The sequence below is a fragment of the Protopterus annectens genome, chromosome 14.part0 (assembly GCF_019279795.1).
Source record: "Protopterus annectens isolate FY-2018-M chromosome 14.part0, PAN1.0, whole genome shotgun sequence".
In the NCBI taxonomy this organism is placed as follows: domain Eukaryota; kingdom Metazoa; phylum Chordata; order Ceratodontiformes; family Protopteridae; genus Protopterus; species Protopterus annectens.
In genome coordinates this window covers 1,080,743,924-1,080,769,396 of record NC_056748.1, presented here as the reverse complement: position 1 = coordinate 1,080,769,396, position 25,473 = coordinate 1,080,743,924, and the positions used below count along the sequence as shown (strand labels likewise).

Below are 25,473 nucleotides of genomic sequence, written 5' to 3'. Positions count from 1 at the left end.
TATGTGACTAACACTTATAAATACAGAAAAAACCTCTAGGCTAAGAGTTTAACACTGAGTATCAATGTAGTGAAACAGAATAACCCCCACTTACTACAGAGAGAGAGACCACAGTATTCTATGAAAGAAAGAAATAGAAAAATAAATAACTGCAGAGTGAGACAGACCACAGTATTCAATAAAACAATGAAATATACAGAAAAATAAAATGCCGTACAATCTTTAACACTACAACTTTGTACTTAACTCAGCTAGTAACGCAGTTGATTGTAGGTATATAGCTGAAAGCCAAACAACTCAGATATTGAACAGTAATAAATTCAAAGGTATGTGACTAACTCTTATAAATTCATAGAAACCCTCTAGGCTAAGAGTTTAACACTGAATATCAATGAAGTGAAACACAATAACCCCCCTTACTGCAGAGGTAATGAGATAGAGATAGAGACTACAGTATTCTATGCAACAAATAAATAGAAATTTAAATAACTGCAGAGAGAGACAGACCACAATATTCAATGGAACAATTAAATAGACAGAAAAATAAAATGTATTACAATGTTTAACACTGCAAGTTTGTACTTAACTCAGCTAGTAATGTAGTTGATTGTAGGTATATAGCAGAAAGCCAAACAACTCAGATATTGAGCAGTAATAAATTCAAAGATATGTGACTAACACTTATAAATACAGAGAAACCCTCTGGGCTAAGAGTTTAACACTGAATATCAATGAAGTGAAACACAATAACCCCCACTTACTGCAGAGCGAGAGAGACCGTAGTATTCTATGAAACAAATAAATAGAAAAATAAATAACTACAGAGAGACACAGACCACAATATTCATTGAAACAATTAAATAGAAAAATAAAATGCAGTACAATTTTTAACACTGCAAGTTTGTACTTAACTCAGCTAGTAATGCAGTTGATTATAGGTATATAGCAGAAAGCTAAACAGCTCAGATATTGAGCAGTAATACATTCAAAGATATATGACTAACACTTATAAATACAGAGAAACCATCTAGGCTAAGAGTTTAACACTGAATATCAATGACGTGAAACACAATAACCCCCACTTACTGCAGAGACAGAGAGAAAGAGAGAGAGAGAGACCACAGTATTCTATGAAACAAATAAATAGAAAAATAAATAACCGCAGGGAGACACAGGCCACAATATTCAATTAAACAATTAAATAGACAGAAAAATAAAATGCAGTACAATCTTTAACACTGCAAGTTTGTACTTCCCTCGGCTAGTAATGCAGTTGCTTGTAGGTATATAGCAGAAAGCCATGTGACTCGGATATTGAGAAGTAATAAATTCAAAGATATGTGACTAACACTTATAAAAACAGAGAAACCCTCTAGGCTAAGAGTTTAACACTGAATATCAATGAACTGAAACACAAAATCCCTCACTTACTGCAGAAAAAGAGAGAGAGAGAGAGACCACAGTATTCTATGCAACAAATAAATAGAAAATTAACTGCAGAGGGAGACGGGCCACAATGTTCAATGAAACAATTAAATAGAAAAATAAAATGCAGTACAGTCTTTAACACTGCAAGTTTGTACTTAACTGAGCTAGTAATGCAGTTGATGGTAGGTATATAGCAGAAAGCCAAACAACTCAGATATTGAGCAGTAAACTTGAGGTGACTTCCCCTATTTTGACTTGGTGGGTTCTATCATTGAGCCAGTTTGCTACCCATCTGGTAACATATGGATTGATGCCTGGTTGAGAGAGTTTATCTAGTATACCTGAGTGGGGAATAGAATAAAAGCCTTTGGCCATGTCATGTTAGGTGGTGTGCACCGTCTTCCTTTCGTCTATGGCCTTGATGACTGTCTCAAAATAGTCGACCAGATTTAACAGACATGACCTCCCCTTGACAAACCCAAACTGTGTGGCATCAAGTCTCTGGAGGTTGCCAGTGCCAGGTTGCCAGGACCTCACAGCTGAGGTGTCAGGGTATACAATCCCAGTTTTGGTTTTGTCTCTTCCACTTGGAGCGTCAACTTTGGACAGCTCAACTCACATCTCAGTGTCAGGGCTTGGCATAGCTCCTTCTGAATTGTGGCTGTTACTGGTACCTTTGGGTGCTAGGTCCGGTCCCTCGTCTCCAAGAGGCCAGCTTCTGCCTTGGCCTTCGATGATGCAAAAAGATGTTCTGCTCTCAGGAGAAGGATCAGGTTTCTTCAGCCGATGTACCCTCCCCTTCCTCATTTGCAAGCAGTCTGCTCCTGGACAGCCTACATCAGTGGGTCTCTTCCTGCTCCCTTCGTGGGGCTTCCAGCCTCTTCCCCTCCTCCCCCTCCACAGGAATGGGAGGTTTCAGGGAAGAGGAGGTGTAAGAGGAAATAACTTGATTGCCTGGAGGAGTCTCTCATGGAAGATACTGTACCACAAAGAAGGACCTATTTTGGTGATCTAATGGCGCAGCTTTACCAACACAGAGGCTGGACCATTGAAACCCCCTCTCCAGAGAAATCAGTATTTTTTGGAGGCCTTTGTTAAGGCCAGCCCATGCCTTGGGTCATTCCCCGCTGGATGCTGTTATAGACCTAGTGTCCCGGAGGGCGGGCAAATAACCCAGTATATTGGAGCCCATCCTCAATAGCTGGATAAGATTTTTGCAACCCTCCAAAGTGAATGATCACATTGGAGTTAGGGTCCTGCCATTGATGTTAAGTGGCAGTTGCCACCAAAAACAAGATTTCTGAAGAGAGATTCTCAGTCCATTACCAGAGTAGGGAGTCTCAAGCTTTAGATTGTTTAGGGAAGTGCTTCTATGTCTCAGACTTTTTTGCTGAAAGCACTTAATTATTTATCATACTTGACTAGACTTCAACATGACCAGTTATTTGACGTGTCAAGGAATGTCAAGACACAGCAGTCTCCAGAGATTCAGAAGACACTAGAGACTCAGTTGTCTGCCCTGATTTCCATTGCCACCATGAGGCTCAATGGAGCATCTCGAGCAGCTGCCTCTGGCATTGCTATGTGGCGCCATACTTGGATGCATTTATGTAACTCTGCAGATTGCTTCAAGGCATCCTTTGTTAATGCTCCATTTAATGGCTCTTCTTTGTTTGGGCTGAAAATTAAAGATACTCTAACATGGAGTGAGTAAAATAGGAAGACGTTGTCCACCACAGGAGCGCACTTCGCCACCTGCAATGACCATTTTCTAGGAATCAGAAGGGGATGTAAGTGCCTCTTTTTTCAGTAAGTCATAGCAGTCTTTCTAGGATGCTTCTTCAGAGGGTTTTCTGAGGATGGAGGAGGAATCATAATGGACACCACCCATGGGAGCAGGGTGATCCCCAGATTCAGGGTTTCTGCAAGGCATTCTCCGATGGGCTCTTTCAGTGATCCTGAAAGGTTGCCTAACTGTCCTACTCTGGTAGCAATTGGGGGTTGCTTGGCTCTTCATCCAAAAGCTTGTGAGTCCATCACCTTGGACTCATGCGTGTTAACAGTCATATGCAGAATCTACTCTGCTCTCTTTTCAGAGGTTCCAAACTTCCATCAAAAGCTTCTCCTAGATCTTACACCCTGTCACAGACAGCAAGCAGCTGTAGAGATTAACAAGCTGTTCGAAAACTGACTCATGCAAAAGGTCCCACCAGACCAGCAAGGATCCAATGTTTATTCCAGGATCTTTTTATTACTGAAAAAGAGCAAGGACCTCATGCCAATATTGTATTAAGCTGACTGAATCAGTTTGGGAAAAAGCGAAAGTTCCAGATAGTCATGGTTCAGTCCATCTTACCTCTTCTGAGAAAGGATGATTGGATGTGCTCTGTAGACCCCAATTACATCTACCATCATATCAAGATATACAGGCATTACAGGAGGTTTCTGCACTCTGGCTAGGGTCCAGTTATTTCCCTTACTACTATATATAATGTATCTACTTCCTGTATATTCTATATTATCATGCTTGTAGCAATCTATCAACTATATGTTATTGTACAAATTAACTAATTTAATGGATTTCCTTTGTAATTCTTGCTCTGTATATTCATTTGTTATGTCATATTTGTATAGCTTTTCTCCCCAGGCATCCACTGAAAATGGGTCCAGTGGACTTTTCTAATTAACAAATGCCAGTACATAAATAAATAATAATTACCAGTTCAGGGCCCTGCAATTTGGTCTCACCACAGCCTCCCAGGTGTTTACCAAGTGCATGGCAGCAGTCACAGCCTGGCTTCAGTGACAGGGATTCCATGTCTTTCCTTACCTGGAAGTTTGGCTCTTTACTGGTTCCACAAGAGCAATGTTGATCAAGACCAGGGATACCTTACTCCAACTGTGCAACCACTTTGGCATCACAGTTAATTAACCAAGGCTGAGCCTACAGCCTGTTCAGGTATTAAAGTTGATAGGTTGTCATTTGGACACAGTCAAATTGCCGGGCTTCTGAGTTCCAGAGTAATCAGCCTTTGTGCTCAGGCCTTGTTGGAGCTTGCAGCATCAAAGTCCCCAGATCACACAGCTATGAAACTTCTAGGTCATATGGCAGGATCATTTAGCCAGATATCATATGAGGGCTGTGCAATGGATTGTGGCCATACAGTGATCTTCCTATCTCATCACATGGATTTTCCCATATGCCTAACAAAGGTGTGTCACAATCAAATTCGTTGGTGGTTGCAGTCTCCTTTAGTAATCAATGACTCTTTCTGAGACGACGACAGTATGTTGTCACCATGGAAGACTCTCTTTTGTGATGTGGGGCATTTCAAAGAGAGGACAGTTCAAAGGTCCTGGGCTTCCACAGAGACCCACATTCACATTAATGTTCTGGAGATGAGGTTGGTCCTCCTTGTACTGTATGCCTTTCAGGATACCCTTCACAGAGGTGTGATTTCAATACAGATGGAAAATATAAATATTTCAATTTGTCAGGTATCTCAACAAGCAAGCGGTAATATGGTTGTATCCTCTTTATCAAGAGACCATGATGGTTTGGCAGTGGGTGATTTCTTCTCAGTGGTTTCTGGTGGCAATGCACATTCCAGGGAAATCTAACATTCTGTCTGACAGCCTGAGCAGGAACATGTGGTCCCTAAATCTGAGGGTTGCAGGTCCGATTTTTCAGCTCTGGGGCACTCCATGTTGTGACCTATTTACATCCCCATACTACACCACCTGCAATAGGTATTACACCTTAGTTTCCCCTCTGGAGCAGTCACCCAGGGACATTCTGGTGTTTGCTTGGCCCCCTAGGGCTTCTTTATGCTTAGCCCCCAGTTCCCCTGATGGTAAAATTCCTTCAGAATGCAGCCCACTGTAGAGCAACTGTGATCCTCATAGCACCCTTTTGGCCTCACCAAGTGTGGTTTCCCTTTCACTTTTTTTGGCCTCTTCTGAAGTACCCCTCTTGGGTACTGGATTCTTTTCCAGATCTCATTTTTCATCCAGCAGGCCTGGATTCCCCCAACTTTAGGTCCCTCAAGTTATCCACATAATTCCTCCAGTTCCCTCAATGGTCAGAAATCTCAGGCTTTCACAGGCCATAGTTTGCATATTGTCTTAATCTCAGAAGTGGTCTTCTAGAAATGTGTATTCCAGTAAACGGAGACATTTTGTACTTTTGGTGAACTCTTGTGGACTCGACCCTTTCTCTGCTCCCTTAGAATCCGTTGTGGAATTTTTTGGTCATTTGTTTCAAATGGGTTCCAGTTTTTCTACTATTAAAAGTGCAGTTGGCAGCCATCTCTGACTTCCATGTTGGCAGGCATAATATTCCTCTGGGTTTCCTCAATATTTCCAAGGCATTCTTCAAAGGTACCTTTTTACTACATCCTCCAGTTTCTGATCTGGTTCCTCCTAGGGGTGTGCCTTTTGTTTTGCAGGTCCTTGCAGACCCTCCATTTGAACCTTCAGCCACTTCTGACTTGAAGATTTTGTCTTGGAAGACTTTGATGTGAAGTTGTCCTATCTTACCTTCATTCTGTACTGATGGGTTCAGAACCAATCCTCAGTTCTGACTCTGTCGTTTACTAAAGCTTGAGGTCTTCAACCAGCTCGTGGCTTACTCCCTATCCCATGATGCTCTAGTGCCTTCCCCAGATCTTGTTTGCCACTGAAACAAGATTGAGTGATTTCTTCCAGCTCTGGCTAAGTAGAAAAGTTTTTTCTATATTGTCTAAATATTTGGATTGTATTTACCACTTCTTTTGAGAAATATCATTATATCATATCTTCTACGTCCTTTTTTTCAAACCTTTGTCATTTTGAGGACTCTTCTGCTTCTTTAAAGTGTGTGTGTGTGTTTTCAAGTTATTAGCCATGTTTTGCTTAGGCCTAAATACTTCCCTATCCCATTTTCTATTAGAATTAAGGATTTTTGATAGTTAAGTAGATATTTATGTAGTTTTCTTGATAGTGATGTATTTAGCTGTTTTATAGTATATAGGGTGGTGCGACTGCATCTTAGTTCGTGTGGCAGTCTAAGTATATTGCGTTTATCTTAGAAGTGTTAATTGTGTGTGACTTTATTCATTCTTAGGTTAAGAACCTTAAGCCCATTTTCAGTTAGTGGGCTGTTAGTGTGTTGTGTGCTAACTAGTTAACTTTATTTCACATATTAGAGGTGTGTCGTTATTGTATAAAAAAATACTCTTTTGCTAGAACAAGCTCGTTTGACTTTGTGCCCATTTAAAGTAGAGGGCCTGTCCTTTTTTCTTGTTGTCTGTTGGTGTTGGTTGAACATGTCTAAGCAAGCTAAAGAGGTGAAGTCAGGGTTTAAGAAATGCCCTAAGTGCAACCAGAAGATCTCCATTACTAATGGCCACAAAGAATGTGTCTACTGCCTGGGGGCAGTTCATTTGCAGGAGTCTTGTGCTATTTTTCACTCCTTTAGCTCCAGAATTCTTCAAGAAAGGTAGAACAAATTAATATTGAGAGGGCTAGTGAAATCATCTTTTCAAGAGGCTATGGAACAGGATCAAAGCACTCCCAAAAAGACTCGCAAATTGGACAGTACCAAGAGTTCTAAATGGTCTTCTTCCTCTACTTCAGATCTGTCGGAACCATTAAAAAAATCAGCAAAAACAAATGTCTTCAAAATCTGTGGGATCCGAGACGCAAACTAACTCGACTCCACTAGTTTCGGAGCTGTTGGTCCTACAAGTGAGGAGCCAGTCCCCTGCACTGGAGCTGGTATCTCCCACTTTAAGATCCTCCTTTTTTCAAACCATTGGATCCCCAGCACCCTCTTCTCATTCCTCTAGAATCCTGTCTGACTATGATGTGGATCAGGTGGTGCAGACACTCCTGAGGACACCACTGCTGGCAAAACTCTTATTGGAACCGGCCCAGAAGGCTTTGGAACTGACTACACCTATTCCAACAACATCAATTCCTCCTCCAACCCACATTGTGGCTTCAGAGCCAGAATGCATGGAACTGATAGTGATGGTACCATCAAAGCCAAGACCTGCTCCAGGATCTTCGGCTCCTATTGCTGTGGCTACTTCAGTGCCATCTGAGGGGTCCAGGAGCCGATGCTCTCCATTCGGGTCCGGGGAGGGGAGATGGGCTGAGTTTTCTTCTGATCCGATCTTACTTCTCGGGGCCTCAGCAATGGGAGAGTTCGGCTCCTACCTCGGCTTGGGAGACAACCCCCCATGGGGCAGGGGGAACCTTTTTGTTCAGATCGAGGGGTTTCCTTGGATCAGGGGTGGGGAGATTTCAAAGCCAGGATAGCACTGTCCCCACGGACAGCGACACCTTCAGGTCCAGCCATTCCTCCCCAAAGGCACCAGTGTCCGTCTCAGCATAACAGATCCCACACACGCGTAGAGACCCAGAGCCCCAGGATGCCCCTACGGGCGAACCCTTCCAAAACCTCCCCAGAATGCCCTTCTGAGGAAGTCCCTTGAAAGAGATTATGCAAGAGGAAGCCTTTGGACTTTCCTCAGGAGTCAGTCATGTCCAACACAGACCTCGATAACTCAGAAGGGTCCCAACGGTTGCCCTCTGAAGATGTTTCCTTTACTGACATTTTAGAGATCCTTAAACAGAGAGGCAGATGGAAGTCCATCACCCCTTCTGATGAGGAAACTTTTCACTTGAAGGCTTTGGGGTCTCAAACTTCCCCCACTTGGGTGTCCCCACCTTTCAACAAACTTATGGAGTTAGTTTATCGGAAGGTGTGGGAGTCTTCGGACATAGTGGAACCTGTCCCTAGGAGGCCAAATAAATTTTCATTTCCCCAGAAGACAAAACTTTTCTCATGAAAGGGGTCCCCGTAGATGCTATGGTGGTGGCAGCAGCCACTAAAAAGTTGTCTGAGACCTCCAAGTCTGTCTATCCCCTGAAGAAAGACTCACTCACAATGGACAGATAAGGAAAGCGCATATTTTCCTCAGTGACCTTTACACTCTGCCATCTGAGTCTGTTTTTCCACACCTTCTAGACCCTATCCCGTGGGTCAAAAGGGAGGAAAAATGTGGTTTTGAAAATCCCAGAGAGCTTTTCCTGACACACATGGTGAGCCTTCCTCCAGGGGCAGAGGAGGAGGTAACAATGGAAGATGCTGAGGGGGTCCGCATAACCAGGGCGGCAGATAAAATTTCTTTGGTAAGCCTTTTCAGCGCTCCTGAAAGGAGTCCCATCTGTCCCTCTCTGGAGGCAGACAGGTTCACTTATCTTTGTACTCAGATGCCTGGCTAAAAATAAAACAAAAGTGGGTACAAAGTATCATATCCAGAGGTTACTCTATACCCTTTTCCATGCCAGCCCCACTAACGAAAAACATTCCAGATGTTCCACCTAGTCACAGGAAACAAGCAACCATAGAAATTCAGAAGTTGCTAGAAAAAAAGTCATCCACAGACCAGAGAGAATCTGGGACTTACTCAAGGTTCTTTTTTTTTTTTTCCAAAGAAAACAGGGGACTAGAGACCCATAATGAATCTCAGCAGACTGAACAAATCGGTAAAAATACAAAGTTCTGGATGGTAACACTTCAGTCGATACTCCCTTTTCTGGGAAAAGACAATTGGATGTGCTCTATAGACCTTCAGGATGCATACTACCACATAAAAATGGACAGGCCATCCAGTGGTCATCTGCACTTTCAGCTGGGAGCCACTCACTACCAGTTTCTAGCTCTGCCCTTTGGTCTCACTACAGCCCCTAGAGTGTTCACCAAATGTATGGCAGTAGTCACAGCTCAACTGAGGTGTTTAGGATTCCAGGTGTTTCCATATCTAGATGACTGGCTCCTAACAGCCACCACCAAGCATCTACTTATGCAAGCAAGAGACACCACCTTGAATCTCTGTGCTCATTTAGGGATTACAGTAAACTACAGAAAATCTGCCTTATTGCCATCTCAACATATCATTTTTATAGGTGCAGATGTAGATACCACTACAATGATGGTAAGACTTCCAGCAGACGGGATTCACAGGTTCTAGACCTCCTCTCAAGAACAAAGACTCAAGCAAAGACAATTTTAAAAGTGCTGGGTACAATGGCAGCAGCAATCAGAGTAATTCCTCTAGCTCACATGCACATGAGAATTTTCCAGTGGCTCCTATTCACCCAGTAGTCTATGCAGAAAGTCCCACTGTCACATCAGATAATGCTGTGTGTGTGTGTGTGTGTGTGTGTGTGTGCTCACTAACTCAGATTGTGTGTGTGTGAGATCACTAACTCAGATTGTTTGTGTGTGTGTTTGTGTGTGAGATCACTAACTCAGATTGTTTGTGTGTGCTCACTAACTCAGATTGTGTGTGTGTGTGTGTGTGCGTGCTCACTAACTCAGATTTTGTGTGTGTGTGTGATCACTAACTCAGATTGTTTGTGTGTGTGTGTGATCACTAACGCAGATTGTTTGTGTGTGTGATCACTAACTCAGATTGTTTGTGTGTGATCACTAACTCAGATTGTTTGTGTGTGTGTGATCACTAACTCAGATTGTTTGTGTGTGTGTGTGATCACTAACTCAGATTTTGTGTGTGTGTGTGATCACTAACTCAGATTGTTTGTGTGTGTGTGATCACTAACTCAGATTGTGTGTGTGTGCGTGTGTGTGTGTGCCCACTAACTCAGATTGTGTGTGTGTGTGTGTGTGTGTGTGTGTGTGTGTGCTCACTAACTCAGATTTTGTGTGTGTGTGTGATCACTAACTCAGATTTTGTGTGTGTGATCACTAACTCAGATTGTTTGTGTGTGTGATCACTAACTCAGATTGTTTGTGTGTGTGTGTGTGATCACTAACTCAGATTGTTTGTGTGGGTGTGTGATCACTAACTCAGATTTTGTGTGTGTGTGTGATCACTAACTCAGATTGTTTGTGTGTGTGTGATCACTAACTCAGATTGTGTGTGTGTGTGTGTGCACACTAACTCAGATTGTGTGTGCGTGCTCACTAACTCAGATTTTGTGCGTGTGTGATCACTAACTCAGATTGTTTGTGTGTGTGATCACTAACTCAGATTGTTTGTGTGTGTGTTTGTGTGTGTGTGTGTAATACTGTTCTCATTGTGTTTTTTTTCTCCAGAATGGTGTCGATACAGATCAAGGCAGAGCTCGATCCAAATGCTAACAAAGACAACTCACCAGAAATCGCTAAATCTTTACTTGATGCATGTGATAAGATGAGCCACATTGAAACTGAATTCTTACAGTATGGATATATGGAAAAGAGTGCTGAGGTCATGATGGAGCATGCTAACCTCCTCAGGTAAGCAAAGTAATTATTAAAAAGACATTAAATGAATTATGGACACGTAACCAGCTGCATCAGAGGAGATGTGAACCCACAACCAGTTTCAAATATTTTTCAGATTATGTTCTTCCAAGGTGGCAATAGTTTTCCTTAGCATATAGCATAAAGTCCTTTGCACTGCTAACAGCACAGAGCCATCAGGGGATCAGCTTTTTTCCAGCATGCATTTTAAAAAGCTGTTTCCTTGTTATTTTTTTATTCTCTTTCTGCTGTACAAAAAGGGTATTTATTTAGCTGAGATGCATGTTATGGAATGGTTGCTTAGTCCATGAGATCATATAAATTGACGAGGATCACAATTTGTCCATGATTTCTTTCATATGCATCACTGACTGCTGTTTTATAATAGTTCATTCTTAATTCTTCTGACTGCTGATCTTAACCATACTTGTGAATCTGATTGTGTGCTGATATTGTGTTAGCTGTACGGAATATAAAGAAAATTGTTTCTAATACAGTAAGAAAAAAAAACAGATCATTTCCTGTTTGCTTTGCAGTTATTTGTTGTAGAAATTGTTTACAGTAAAACAATTTACATTGGTAGTAGAATGCCCCTCAGAAGTTTGTTTTATACACTCAGCTATTGCCTTGATGATTTGTTTAAAATATAAGGAATAACTGTAATAGCAGAGTGTGAATTATGAAAGAGTTTTAGCTTCATGAAAGTATTTTCAGACCATTACCTGCCAAGTTCCATTATGTTTTCTGAACACTTCCTAAAGTACAGACTTATTTGCTGAGCTTGGAGCCCATTCACTTAGGTCAGAAAAGAGCTGGAACTTGTAAAATAGACCATTGTTTGGCATATTGTTTGGGCAATAGGCATTCTTAAAAATGGCCATGTTTTGTGGAGCTAGATGCCATCGGAAATTATTGTACTGTACCTAACTTGAGAAATGCTTCCTGTCCTGTCATATACTGGGTATGTGCTGTACTAATTCCTTTAAGAAGTGTGCTATGAATTATGAGTCATGACTGGTAGGGGTTCTGAAACTCGTGAGTTAAGGCTTGCTGAAGAAATGTGTGTGTGTGTGTGTGTGTCTCTATGTTCCTGTCTGTGCATGATATATTGTATGACTTCCCAATTCTATCCTAATGCATTACACGTTTATTTTATTCCGCTCATGACTTTGTGTGAAAAGAAACTTTTTTTGCTTGTTCCTACTGTATTTTTATTAATTTATTTGACATTTGTTTACCGGGGTGGTCTGACTGGGTCACAGAACCCGTTTTCAGCAGAGGCCCGGGGAGAAAAGCTCCACATACAGTTCAATACAAACACAGTATAATCCAATACAATAACAATTACATTAGGGATACTATCATACCTCTCAACTGTCTCTGATTTTGACTCAAATTTTAGCTCTGTCCCTCTTAATCCCTCCTAAAATTAGTGACTTTAGGCGAAAAGATGGTGAATTACACAATGAATAATGACAATAATTAAGAGTTATACACTTCTTTTACTTCAGAAAATGTGTATTAATTCATATGCTATGATTCTGCCAATGTTTCAAGTTAATAGCACTAATATTTTAAAAGTGTCCCTGATTTTTTCTTGACTTGTCCCTGATTCTGTTGGAATTTGTCCCTGATTGGTTGAGAGGTCTGAATACTATACAAAAATAAGCTGAAAGACCAAACTGCTACAAGATGTTGCACTATATTACTACACAGCTAGACAGTTCTATAGCGTTAAAACATGACCGACAATAATAGTCACTCTCACCATACATACAGTATTTAAGGATATGGTATGGAAACGGAGAAGGAGTTAGAAAAGCTTTACGATCTCGCAGTCCGTGAGGGATTGAAACGTAATCGAAGAGGAAGACCCGAGCATCAGGCAGGCTTTATGCAGGAGCAGAGCCATGTATTTTTGAGATGATTTTTTTTAAAGATGCTTTAAAATGGGTTAGGCCAGGCATAGACCTGGTAGCTAGTGGTAGTGAATTCCAAAGTATAGAGGCAGAGTATGAATACAGCGAGTGACCTGGTTTTCTTGTGGATTTTGAGATGGCTAAGAGATTTTTGTCTTCTGATCGTAGGGATCGATTTGGTGTGTAAAGTGTGACTAGATTAATTAGTGCAGGGAAGGCAGTCGGCTTGAAAATAAGGTTGTGCAAGGTGGACAGCTGAATAAAGGCAATCTGATTGGGGATTTCAAGGCAGTTTAATTCTAGGAGTGGTTTACAGTGGTGTTTGTGATATTTAGAGTTTGTGGCAAACTTTGCAACTTTGTTGAATCACTGTTCCAACTTGCTCAGGGTAGAATTTTGTAAGTTAGTTAAGATAGGGGCACCATAAAGAAGGCAGGGAAGTAAAAATGTTTTTGCAAGGGTAGTTTTGGTTACTGCAGTAAAGAAATGTTTGTTTCTATATAAGAGTCCCAGTTTTTGTTTAGTTTTCTTTTATTTTGCTGTATATGGGGGTCAAATGAAAGTTTATTGTCAATGTTAACACCTAGAAGTTTGGTTTCCTGCACTGTTTCTATGACAGTGTTGTCAGATGCAAGGATGTTCAAATGATCAGTGATAGGGGAGGTGTTTTTCGGATGAAAGAGTACTAGTTTTGTCCTCTTTGGATTAAGAAAGAGTTGGGCATTTCTTAGCCAGGATTCAACTGCAGTAAAGGACTGTTGAGTTTTTGAAAGCAGTTCTGGTAGTGATTGAGCAGTGCAGATTATGGTGGAATCATCAGCATATTGAATGAGGGTCCCAGGGTGAGAGGCAGTGTGAAGGTTGTTTGTGAAAATGTTGAAGAGTAGGAGTCCTAGGATGGAGCCTTGGGAGACTCCAGTAGGGTTGTGGAGTAAGGGTGAGAGGTCATTGTACCATTTCACTGCTTGTTTACGATACTTGAGATAGCTCTGTGTTATGTTATGTGAGAAGCCTAAGTTAGACAGTGTGTTCAAAATAAGGGGTGAGACACTGTGTCAAAGGCCTTGGAGAGATCAAGGAATACTGAAGTTTTATAACATCTTGCATCTCTGGCCTTGTTCACGATGTCTGTAAAAGATAATAGGGCTGTAGCTGTGCTGTAGCTAGGTCGTAAACCAAGTTGGGTTTTGGTTAAAAGGTTGTTTTACAATAGATATTGCATTACCTGCTGATGGATACCTCTCTCGAGAATTTTGGATATGGGTGACAGGATGGATATAGGATGGAAATTGGATGGATCAGAAGAGTTGCCTCCTTTGTGGATGGGGTGATGTGAGATTGTTTCCATATGGTAGGTATTTCTGATTTGGATAAAGACCTGTTTATAAGGATACTAACTGGGTAGGCGACTGAGTTAGCAGGCAATTTGATGTAGTACTGGTAGAGATTCTCAGCTGAGGTATAGAGCAGGGTTTCAGTTTTTGTAGCAGTTTCTTAATGGTGTCAGTGGATATGGGCTGAAATGAGAATGGGGTTTGTATGACATTTTATTGAGTATGGGGATTAGTAATGACAGGGTTAGAAGTAGTTGATGGCCTGGGGTCAATGTCTGAATAGGATGAAGGGTGGGTGAGGTCCAGCATTAGGGGTGTTAGTAGGACTGAAATTGATTTTATGAAGTGCTTGTTAAAGTTTTCCACTATTTTTAGTGGGGGGGGGTTGTGGGGGGCCTATTAATAGGTAAGGTGTTTGTACAAACAAAGGGTGGAGTGAGAGTCAGGAGAAGGAATTGGGGCTAAATAAAATGGCTCACAAGGGCAGTTAGCTTAGTACTAACCTATGAACCTATGAACCTATTTGTGATGGAGGGGTATCTGGTGATAGGGTGTTGCTCTCCTTTTCTTCCAGGGTTAAGTAGAGAAGATATGGAGTGCCAAAATTTACTGGGGTTGATTTTATGCTGGAATTGAAGCTGGGAATAATCTGACTTCTTATCTCTGTTGATTAGTTTTGTCACTTTGTTATGTAGTGTTTTGAAATTAACATGATTTTGTTTTGTTTCCAGGTTGACCAGGGTAGGTCCCTTTGCTTCGTCAGGTGTTTACATTCCTTAGAGAGCCATGGTGCTTCATCAGGTGTTTACATTCCTTAGACAGCCATGGTGCTTCATCAGGTGTTTACATTCCTTAGAGAGCCATGGTGCTTCATCAGGTGTTTACATTCCTTAGAGAGCCATGGTGCTTCATCAGGTGTTTACATTCCTTAGAGAGCCATGGTGCTTCATCAGGTGTTTACATTCCTTAGAGAGCCATGGTGCTGAGTTCTTTTTGATTCTTTTCATACGAATGGGAGCTGGTGTATTAAGTATGTGAAGGAAGGTGTTATTAAAGTATGGTACAGCATCATTAAGGGGTAGTTGTTTAAGGGGTGTCTAGTCTATTTCCTGGAGGAAATTGTTGAATTTATGCTGACAAAAATTAGTTGAGTTCCTAACTGATTTTATAGTGTGTACTCTTAGTTGCTGGGAGTTTGTTCTAAGAGTATAAGCAGGTAGATGATCGCTCAGGGAGTTGGCAGTGTAACAGAAGAGGGGCACTTGGCAGAGTGGGATAATAGAATCCAGTCTAAGGTGGATTGGCAGGTAAGATCTTTGCTGTATCTTGTTGGAGCATTGATAAGCTGACAAAAACCATACAGAGTTATACTGTTTGTGGGGGAGTCAGAAGCTATGGTTTGCCAATCTATATTTATGTCTCCTAAGATTGTTTCAAGGTTTATTGTTTTGGATGTCCAGCATAAAATATTTTCCAACTCTGGTATATTGTTACCTGGTGGGATATATATTACTGTTATGCAAATTATTTTTGAAATACTGAGGTTCAAAAAGGAGATTAGTACCTCAGCACTGGAAAAGATGGGTATATTACTGGTGTAGGGTGTGATGTTGAGTGTAGAGGGATATAGAAGTGCTATTTCCCCCCCTTTTTTAAGATCTAGCTCTTCCGGTTATTGCAAAATTTGGCTCTATTATTTCTGAGTCTTTTATATTGGGTGTAGCCATGTTTCAGTAAGGGCTAGTATGTCAGGTTTATTTTGATCAATCCAGGCATGCAGTAGGGCTATTTTATTACATATACTTCTAAGGTTAAGTGTAAGTATGTTTAAATCTTTGGGGTTACTCTTGTGGTTAGGATTAGAGGTTGGGCCAGGGTTAGAATGCATGTCTCCACATTCGAGTAGCTAGGTAATAAGGGATGCATACCATGTCTAGTGTTTTTTCTTCCTATATGAGGAAGTTAAGTTGTCAATCTCGCCTTCATTCTTGCTTGATGGGTTCGGAGCCGATCCCTCGGCTCCGACTCGGCACTTGCTAAGCTCGAGAGTCACTTTTACCAGCTCGAGGCAGCCCCATATCCCATGATGCAAGGCGGTAAGTACCCAGATCTCGTTTGCCGCTTCGCTTATGAGGTCCTCCTTTTACCATCTCCTGGTAAGTGATTTAATACTTAGATATTTGAGCCCCTTTTTACTAAAAACCCTTTAAATTTTAGTTTTAAGTTAATTTTAAAGATTTTCTGACAGAAAATTTCCTGTCTCTTCTAATTTTTTTAGTCAAACTTTACCCATCCCATCCCCCCCTGTTAGGGTGTGTGTGTGTGTTTTTCTACTTATACCCTTTTGGTATATTTAATTTAATTTAATTCTTTGACTGGTGTGTGTGTGTGTTGTGTTACACCATGTCAAAAGAGAGGGTCTCAGGCTTTAAGAAGTGTGACTCGTGCTGTCAGAAGATGTCTCTGACAGACGGTCACACTTCTTGCCTGTATTGCCTGGGGCCTGTTCACCTGCAGGACTCCTGTGCTATATGTCATTCCTTCAGCCAGAGAGTCCTGCAGGAAAGAAGAAACAAACTAATACTTAGGGGCCTTCTTAAGCCGGAGGGCTCTCCGGCTAAGTCGGCTCCATCCAAATCTGCCAAATCTTCCAAGGCCCAGGCTTCTGTGTCAAAGCCTGCGGCCTCGGTTCCGACTCGTTCTGAGTCGAGATCGGCTCCGGCTGGAGCCGATTCTGGCTTAACTAAGCCTTCGGCACCGATGGCTATCGGTGCCGATGCTGCATCGACCACTTCGGTGTCGGCTCCGATCGGTTCCGACCACCATGTGGCACAGGCATCGGTGTCGGCTCCGATCGGCTCCGACACCGTTACTTTTGTGGCTCTATCGGCTCCGGCTGGAGCCGATGCATCGAGGATACCTGTCGGCTCCGATAAGTTGTCGGCTCCGACAGGGTCTATAGTTTCATCGGTTCCGATGGCTCCTTCCAGGAAGAGGTCGAGGTCTCCTTCCTTGGAGCCGATACTTTCGGCTCCGGCTTCACCTCTCCTTTCGGAACGGAGCCATCGGAGCCGATCTTCAAGGTCATCCAAGCTTTCTGACCATGACTTAGAGAGAGTGGTCAGTAGATTACTTAAGTCACAGGCACTGGCCCAAATGTTACATAGTCCGTCTCAACAGACGACTATTGGTCCACACCCCGTTACAGTTCCTCCTTCAACTCTGTCCCAGAGCTTGGAGTTGGAGTCTTCGGGAATGGTTACTGCTACGGCTGGAGGACAGATACCCCCTTCTGTTCCTTCAGCCTCTACTCTTCTCTCCTCTTTGAGACCTTCCTTAGAGGGATTCGGTGGCCGGGCTTCCATGGTCTCCTCCGAGGGGGTGAGTGGCATCGGACCCTTGTCCGAACCCGCTCTTCCCCTTGGAGCCTCGGCCTTGGTGAGCTCGGCTCCGACATCTGCCTCGGAGACTTCCCTTTCGGTGGTCCCTGGAGTTCCTAGTTCTTGAACGGGTTCTCTCGGACCTGCCTGGGAGGGAGCATTCGAGGTGATGAAGAGTGTGCTGGCCACTGGTATCAGTCAGCAGTCTATTCCTTAGCTCCTCCCTCTATAGTGCCTGTTGACATCTCTGCCACTTCTCTTGCTACAGGACCCAGAGATCCTCCGCCTCAGGTTTCCCATTGGGAATTTCCCCTCTTCCGAGGATTCTCCTGATGTTTCGGAGATCCTCCTAGGAAGAGGACTTGTAAGAGGAAACATGTAGACTCCCGAGTCTATCACTTCAGATACTGACTTTGATGAGTCAGAGGGATCCCCTAGATCCCCTCTGAGGATGTCTCTTTCTCAGACATCCTAGAACTCCTTAAACAGAGGGGAACTGGCCCACCAACAATCCCTCTGAGGATGAGTCAGTATACCTAGAGGCGTTTGGATCTCGGCCCTCCACCTCCTGGGTGTCTCCGCCTTCGACCCCTTATGCAGGTTATTGCCCGAAAGGCGTGGGCAGCTCCTGACTCTGTAGAGCCAGTCCCTAGGAGGCCTTCAAAATTTATCACTGCCCCGTGTGACAAGCAATTCCTCACTAAGGGTGTCCCCGCTGATGCCATGGTGGTGGCTGCTGCCACCAAGAAGGAACTTGCAGTTCCTTCCGTACCCGTCCATCCTCCTAATAAGGACTCTAGGACCATGGATAGGTACGGTAAGCGGATGTTTTCCTCAGCGACCTTTGCTATGCGTTCGCTGAATTACCTATGTCACTTCACCAGACTCCAGAGGGATATCCTTAAGGAGCTCGGTGAAGTGGTACAGGATCCTACAGCTGCAGGAGCTCAAGAAAAAATTGCTTCGCAGCTAGGAACCCTTAATTCCATTGCAAACTCCTCCATGCGGCTAATATCATATGCTGCTGATGGAGCGAGTAGGGCCGCAGGTACAGGTGTGGCTCTTAGACACCAAGCCTGGATGCGGCTATGTGACTTTGCAGATCCCTTTAAGGCGTCCTTCACAAATTCTCCCTTTGATGGGTCAGCTTTGTTTGGCCCTCAGGTGAAGGAAACTTTGACCAGGTGCGAGCAGGACGGCAAGACTCTTTCTGCTGTAGGAGTCCGTTTTTCCACCCCTTCTAGACCTTACCCCAAAGGACAGAAAGGTGGCAAAATGTGGTTCCGCAAATCCCAAGGAGTCACGCCGGCTTCACGTGGTCAATGTACCCCTAGAGGCAGAGGGGTAACAACAACAGACGCTCTAGAGGCAGAGGGGTCCAAAAACCAGGGAAACAGAGAGCCTCTCTCTGACAAGCCCTTTCAGCATCCCTGAGATGTTGCCCGGCTGTCCCTCCTTGGAGGCAGTCGGGAAGATTAGCACTGTACCCAGAAGCCTGGCATTCCCGCACTCAAGACAGATGCGTACAGTCGATCATATCCAAGGGTTACATAATTCCTTTCGAGGAAAGTCCTTTCCCTCAAATTCCCTTCCAGATGTACCACCGGTCTAAGGGAAATTGCAGAGTTAGAAGTTTCAAAACTACTGCAAAAAGAGCCATTCAGCCAGTTACAACAGACCATTCAGAGCCCGGAATCTACTCAAGGTTCTTTTGGTCCCCAAAAGACGGGAGACTGGAGACCAATATTGGATCTCAGCAGACTCAACAAGTCTGTGAGGAAGACAAGATTCGAATGGTCACTCTTCAGTCAATTCTGCCCTTCTTACAGAAGGACAACTGGATGTGCTCAATAGATCTTCAGGATGCGTACTATCACATCAAAATTCACAGACGCTCCAGGAGATTTCTCCGCTTCGGCTGGGGTCCAGTCATTTCCAGTTCAGAGCCCTGCCCTTTGGTCTCACTACAGCCCCAGAGTGTTCACCAAATGCATGGCAGTGGTCACGGCTCACCTGAGACGTCAAGGATTCCAGGTGTTTCCGTATCTCGACGACTGGCTCCTGTCAGCCACCACCAGGCATCAGCTTATACAAGCCAGGGATTACACAATAAATCTTTGTTCTCATTTGGGCATCTCGATCAACTTCGAAAAGTCATCCTTATCGCCCTGCCAGTCTATTACCTTCATAGGCGCAAACTTAAACACTGTTCGGATGTCAGCTACCCTTACAGATCAAAGAGTTTCAGACATTCAGAGTCATGTCAGGATCATTCTGGCCAACAAGAAAGTACAGGCCAGAATGGTTCTAAAGGTATTAGGCCTCATGGCTGCGGCCATTACTCTTCTTCCCCTGGCTCGATTCTACATGCGCCTTCTTCAGTGGATGCTGTTCACACAGTGGTCGTACCAACAACTTCCTATGCGTCACCAGATTCTGGTGACACAGACTTGCAAAGATCATCTTGCTTGGTGGATCACATCTCCTCAGGTTCACCAAGGCAGGTACTTTGTACCCCCATCCCCGATAGCCACTGTCACCACGGATGCCTCCCTGATCGGGTGGGGGGTCATTATCAGGGCAGGATGGTTCATGGGACGTGGCAGCCGTTCGAGTACCATCTGCACATAAATGTCCTGGAGATGAGAGCAGTGCTTTTAACGTTGCAAGCCCTCAACGACTTTACAATTGCAGTCCACACAGACAACATGTCTGTAGTTTGGTATATCAACAAACAGGGCGGAACCAAGTCCTACCCCTTGTGTCGAGAAGCGCTCAGACTATGGCAATGGGCGATCTCCTCTCATCGGTTTCTGGTAGCAACGCATATCCCTGGGAAAACCAACATTGTAGCGGACAGATTGAGCAGAGCTATTCTCATGCCTCACGAGTGGTCTCTCAAGCAATCTATAGCGGAAGAGATTTTTCTGGAATGGGGTCGTCCATGTTGCAATCTTTTTGCTACTCCCCAAAACAGCAAATGTCCAGACTTCTTCTGTCTCTTCCCTCTACCAGGCCATCCCCCCAGAGACGCTCTGACCCAGGATTGGCCCCAGGGACTTCTTTATGCCTTCCTCCATTTCCTCTGATCCCTCAAGTTATCCAGAAAGCTACCGCTTTGAGAGCCAAATTGATTCTCATTGCCCTTACTGGCCTCGACAAGTTTGGTTCCGTTCCTCCATCATCACCTTTTGGTGCAGCCGTGGCATCTGGACCCAGTGCCAGATCTTCTGATTCACCAATCGGGTCAGCTGCACCGGTCTATCCCTTCTCTCAACCTCACAGCATGGTTGCTCCACTTCCTTCCTTAGCCAGGCTTCCTTTGATCTCTAACCCAGTTAGAGACATCATAGTAACCGTTAAAATCCTCTACCAGGAGGATTTATACAAGCAAATGGAAACGTTTCTCTTATTGGGCTAAGGCCAAGAATATTGATCCTTTCACTGCCCCTGTTCAGGCAGTCCTGGACTTCCTAGCAGAGATTTTTCATGCAGGCTCCTCTTCTTCCACAGTCAGAGTTCAATTGGCTGCTATCTCCAACTTTCATGTCGGGGTAGCAGATCATAATATTATGTCCCATAGGCTCTGCAGGGCCTTCTTGAAAGGAATTTTCCTACTAAAGCCTCCAATCAGGAATCATCCTCCTCAGTGGGATCTAAATTTAGTGCTGACATCCTTGATTCTTCCCCCCTTCGAGCCAGCTGTTTCTTGTTCCCTGAAATTTCTTTCTTGGAAAACTTTATTCCTAGTGGCTATTACATCGGCCAGGAGGGTGTCTGAACTTCATGCTCTATCGGTTCGACCCCTATTTGGTTTTCACAAAGACAGAGTATCTTTGAGAACTAATCCGACCTTTTTGCCTAAGGTCGCTTCAAAGACCAATTTGAATCAATCCATTGATCTCCCTGTATTTTTCCCAAACTATTCAGACAGAGCTGAACAAAAACTACATCATCTTGATGTCCACCGTCAACTTAGATATTATTTGGACAGAACAAAAAAATTTAGAAAATCTGATCAACTTTTTGTTTCCTATGCGGATAATAAAAAAGGCCTTCCTGTTTCTAAAGTGACTTTGTCCAGATGGCTTTCTTCGGTCATCTCTGAAATGTATCTGCTCAGGGGAAAACAGCTGTGCTCAAAACCTAAAGCACATTCAACTAGGAGCTTAGCTACTTCTACAGCCTTTCAAGCTAGACTTCCTTTAGACACTGTTTGTGCAGCGGCCACTTGGGCCACTCCTCACACTTTTGTTTCCCATTACAAATTGGACTTGGCCTCCAGGGACAGAGCCAGCTTTGGCTCTACAGTCCTCAAGAGTCTGTTCCATTGAGCCACCCAGGATAGAGGTGCTAGGGACGCGGTCCCATCAAGCAAGAATGAAGGCGAGATTGACAACTTAACATTAAGAAGTTATGTACCTACCATAACGTTCCATGTTAGTTGTCTTCTCGCCTTCTTTCTTGACCCTCCCTCCTTCCCCCTGGCCTGGACAGACCTTGTTATAAGAAATTATTATACTGAAGACCATTCAGACCTGGTCCTTCTTCCATCCTGTAAGTTTTATTTCTTCCTTTGGGAAGTGTTTTATGCTTGGTGCTATTGCCCTTTGTCATCAAACGAGATCTGGGTACTTACCGCCTTGCATCATGGGATATGGGGTTGCCTCGAGCTGGTAAAAGTGACTCTCGAGCTTAGCAAGTGCCGAGTCGGAGCCGAGGGATCGGCTCCGAACCCATCAAGCAAGAAAGAAGGCGAGAGAAGACAACTAACATGGAACGTTATGGTAGGTACATAACTTCTTATTATTGGTGTCAAGTGGGGTTTCATAGGAGGTGGGGAGGACAGTTTGTGGTTTGAATAATATGGGAAGGTACAGGGGAAAAGCTGGAGGGATATATGTGAGAAGCTGTGTTGTTTATTGCGGAGAGGGTTAGAGGAGGTTGTTGATGTGTATCGGTGTGTGGGGGTATGCAGTTATATAGCTGTAGTGAGATTGAGAATTAAGAGTAAAGAAGCTAGGCAGGTTAGGAGGAGCGTGTCAGCTGTGATAGTGGGATTAACAATAGTAAAAGTGGCATTATTAAGAGTAAAGAAGCTAGGAAGGTTAAGAGGAGCGTGTCAACTGTGATAGTGGGATTAAAAATAGTAAAAGTGGCATTATTAAGAGTAAAGAAGCTAGGCAAGTTAGGAGGAGCGTGTCAGCTGTGACAGTGGGATTAACAATAGTAAAAGTGGCATTATTAAGAGTAAAGAAGCTAGGCAGGTTAGGAGGAGCATGTCAGCTGTGACAGTGCGTTTAACAATAGTAAAAGTGGCATTATTAAGAGTAAAGAAGCTAGGCAGGTTAGGAGGAGCGTGTCAGCTGTGATAGTGGGATTAACAATAGTAAAAGTGGCATTATTAAGAGTAAAGAAGCTAGGCAGGTTAGGAGGAGCGTGTCAGCTGTGATAGTGGGATTAACAATAGTAAAAGTGGCATTATTAAGAGTAAAGAAGCTAGGCAGGTTAGGAGGAGTGTGTCAGCTGTGACAGTGGGATTAACAATAGTAAAAGTGGCATTATTAAGAGTAAAGAAGCTAGGCAGGTTAGGAGGAGCATGTCAGCTGTGACAGTGGGATTGACAATAGTAAAAGTGGCATTATTAAGAGTAAAGAAGCTAGGCAGGTTAGGAGGAGCGTGTCAGCTGTGACAGTGGGATTAACAATAGTAAAAGTGGCATTATTAAGAGTAAAGAAGCTAGGCAGGTTAGGAGGAGTGTGTCAGCTGTGATAGTGGGATTAACAATAGTAAAAGTGGCATTATTAAGAGTAAAGAAGCTAGGCAGGTTAGGAGGAGCGTGTCAGCTGTGATAGTGGGATTAACAATAGTAAAAGTGGCATTATTAAGAGTAAAGAAGCTAGGCAGGTTAGGAGGAGCATGTCAGCTGTGATAGTGGGATTAACAATAGTAAAAGTGGCATTATTAAGAGTAAAGAAGCTAGGCAGGTTAGGAGGAGCGTGTCAGCTGTGATAGTGGGATTAACAATAGTAAAAGTGGCATTTGAGTGTTTGAATGTAATGGGTGTAAATAAAGACTGTTATTATGTGATGTGTGCAGCTGAAGGTAAGCTTGGAAATCTTTTGACATCAGAGTGGGCTTTGACAATGTGGTTAGGTGTTTTACCTTGTAGTTTCTGATAAGGATGGGTGGGGGAAATATGATTGGTCAGTAGTAAAATTATGGTGCAATGTTAGTTTGTGTGTATAGTAGAGGAGAAGGTAGGTACGCCTGGAGTTAATGTAAAATAGTTTCAGGTGGTGATTGTATTGTAATGGTAAAGTACAGTAAGATGCAAAAAATTATAGCAGCGGGCATGTGAATTCAAGGTGATGGATGTAAGGGAGAGCTAAATAAAAGAAAGTAAGGTGTGCATGAAATGTGGGCGTGTACAAGGTAGAGTTGTATTTAATTCGCTCATAGGAATGAGGGGGAGTGGTTTGCTTAGGATAAGAGTAGAAGTGCTGGGGAAGGGCAAGGAGCAGAGTGAGCGGGAAGAACCTCCCCCCCAGATGGTTTACCACAATAAACAGTCAGTGAGGTAGGATGTTCATGGATACAAAGACAAGATGTCTGAACTCTAAATACTTGTCTCGAGTCACAGCATCTAATTGTATAGTTATGGGCTTTTAAATCTCTTTCCAGGGATTAATTACACTAAAAGTGAAATATGCTGAAGTGTTAATGTAGCTTCACCTTCAGCAGTAAAAGGCCTGTGAATGTGGGGGTGGGGTAGGGATATCCTTCCAGCAGATTCAACACTACAAAACAATACACATACACACACTAGACTTAACAAATTAAGTAGTTATTAGTTTAAGTTTTGGAGATAGCCCTACATAGATTTTACTTGGTTATTTGTTCTTGTAAACATTTGCCAACTGCACGTGAAATTCAGCTCAGCAAGTTGTTTAGGTAGTGGGATATGATAAGTCTGACTACTGCTGCTGCAGAAGGTACACATGCTTGTTTCACTGGGAGAGAGAGAGAGAAAAAGTTGAGGATTTCTTGATGATTGAACTAGTTAGTTGCAGTACCATTTGTCCATACTCATCTACCTTAAGTAATGTTTGTCAAACAAGAGTAGTGCACTATATTTCATAGTTGTGCATTTCAGCTTTCTAGCCGTTAAATAGGACAATAAGTTTACAGGAGATATTTGTAGGTATGCAAGTTTGGGATTACCAAAACAAAAATGGTGACTTCCACAGTATAGAAGGACAGAAAGAAAAATAAACTAAATTAACAAGAGATGTGTGTATGCATGCAAGTGTGGGGTTACTGAGTTGTAGGTTTACAGATGTTAGAGGGACAGGTAGAAAGCAGATCTTTTAGTTCCTAATCTTTGCTACACAACATACAATCTGTAAATCTGATATTTAATCACTTAGAAAAGGCAGACAGCTAGAGTGTGTAACATACATGAAAACAGGAAGCAGCTCTAGAGAATGACAAAACTCTTCACAAACAGAAACTCTCATATATTACCAATCGCCTACATTATCCAGTAACTGTGCTGTATGTAGAAACATAACGTATTACAACAGAAGCCTTCAGTAGACGTGAGTGGAAACATATATACGTAACATAACATATGCAACTATAGATTAGCAGGGAGAAAGAAAAAAAAACACTTAGCCAGATGGCAACAGATTGCCGACTTACTTGATACAACTGCAGTACAAACAAGAAAACTTTGATGGTTTCACTGACTCCTACTGTAAAACACCCAGCCAGTAGAAACTTGCTAATACAATTGCTACACATTAACAGCAGAAAGACAAACTCTGCTGCTATTACTACTAACTAGAGTAAAAAGCTTGTGGTAGCCAAATAGTTCTCAAGCCTCTCCCTTACCCATAGCCAAACAGTTCTCGAGCCTCTCCCTTACCCATAGCCAAACAGTTCTCGAGCCTCTCCCTTACCCATAGCCAAACAGTTCTCGAGCCTCTCCCTTACCCGCAGCCAAACAGTTCTCGAGCCTCTCCCTTACCCATAGCCAAACAGTTCACGAGCCTCTCCCTTACCCGTAGCCAAACAGTTCTCGAGCCTCTCCCTTACCCGTAGCCAAACAG

General features: G+C 43.2%; 1 protein-coding gene across 1 annotated transcript in view; it reads left to right on the top strand.

Moving 5' to 3' along the window:
- The window catches only part of CFAP46 (cilia and flagella associated protein 46), a 3,596,153-nt gene that overhangs the window by 2,201,841 nt on the left and 1,368,839 nt on the right, over positions 1–25,473 (top strand). Inside the window, exon 41 of the mRNA XM_044056880.1 lies at positions 10,538–10,720. Within this exon, the coding sequence (XP_043912815.1) occupies positions 10,538–10,720 (183 nt within the window). The remainder of the gene's footprint in view (positions 1–10,537; positions 10,721–25,473) is intronic.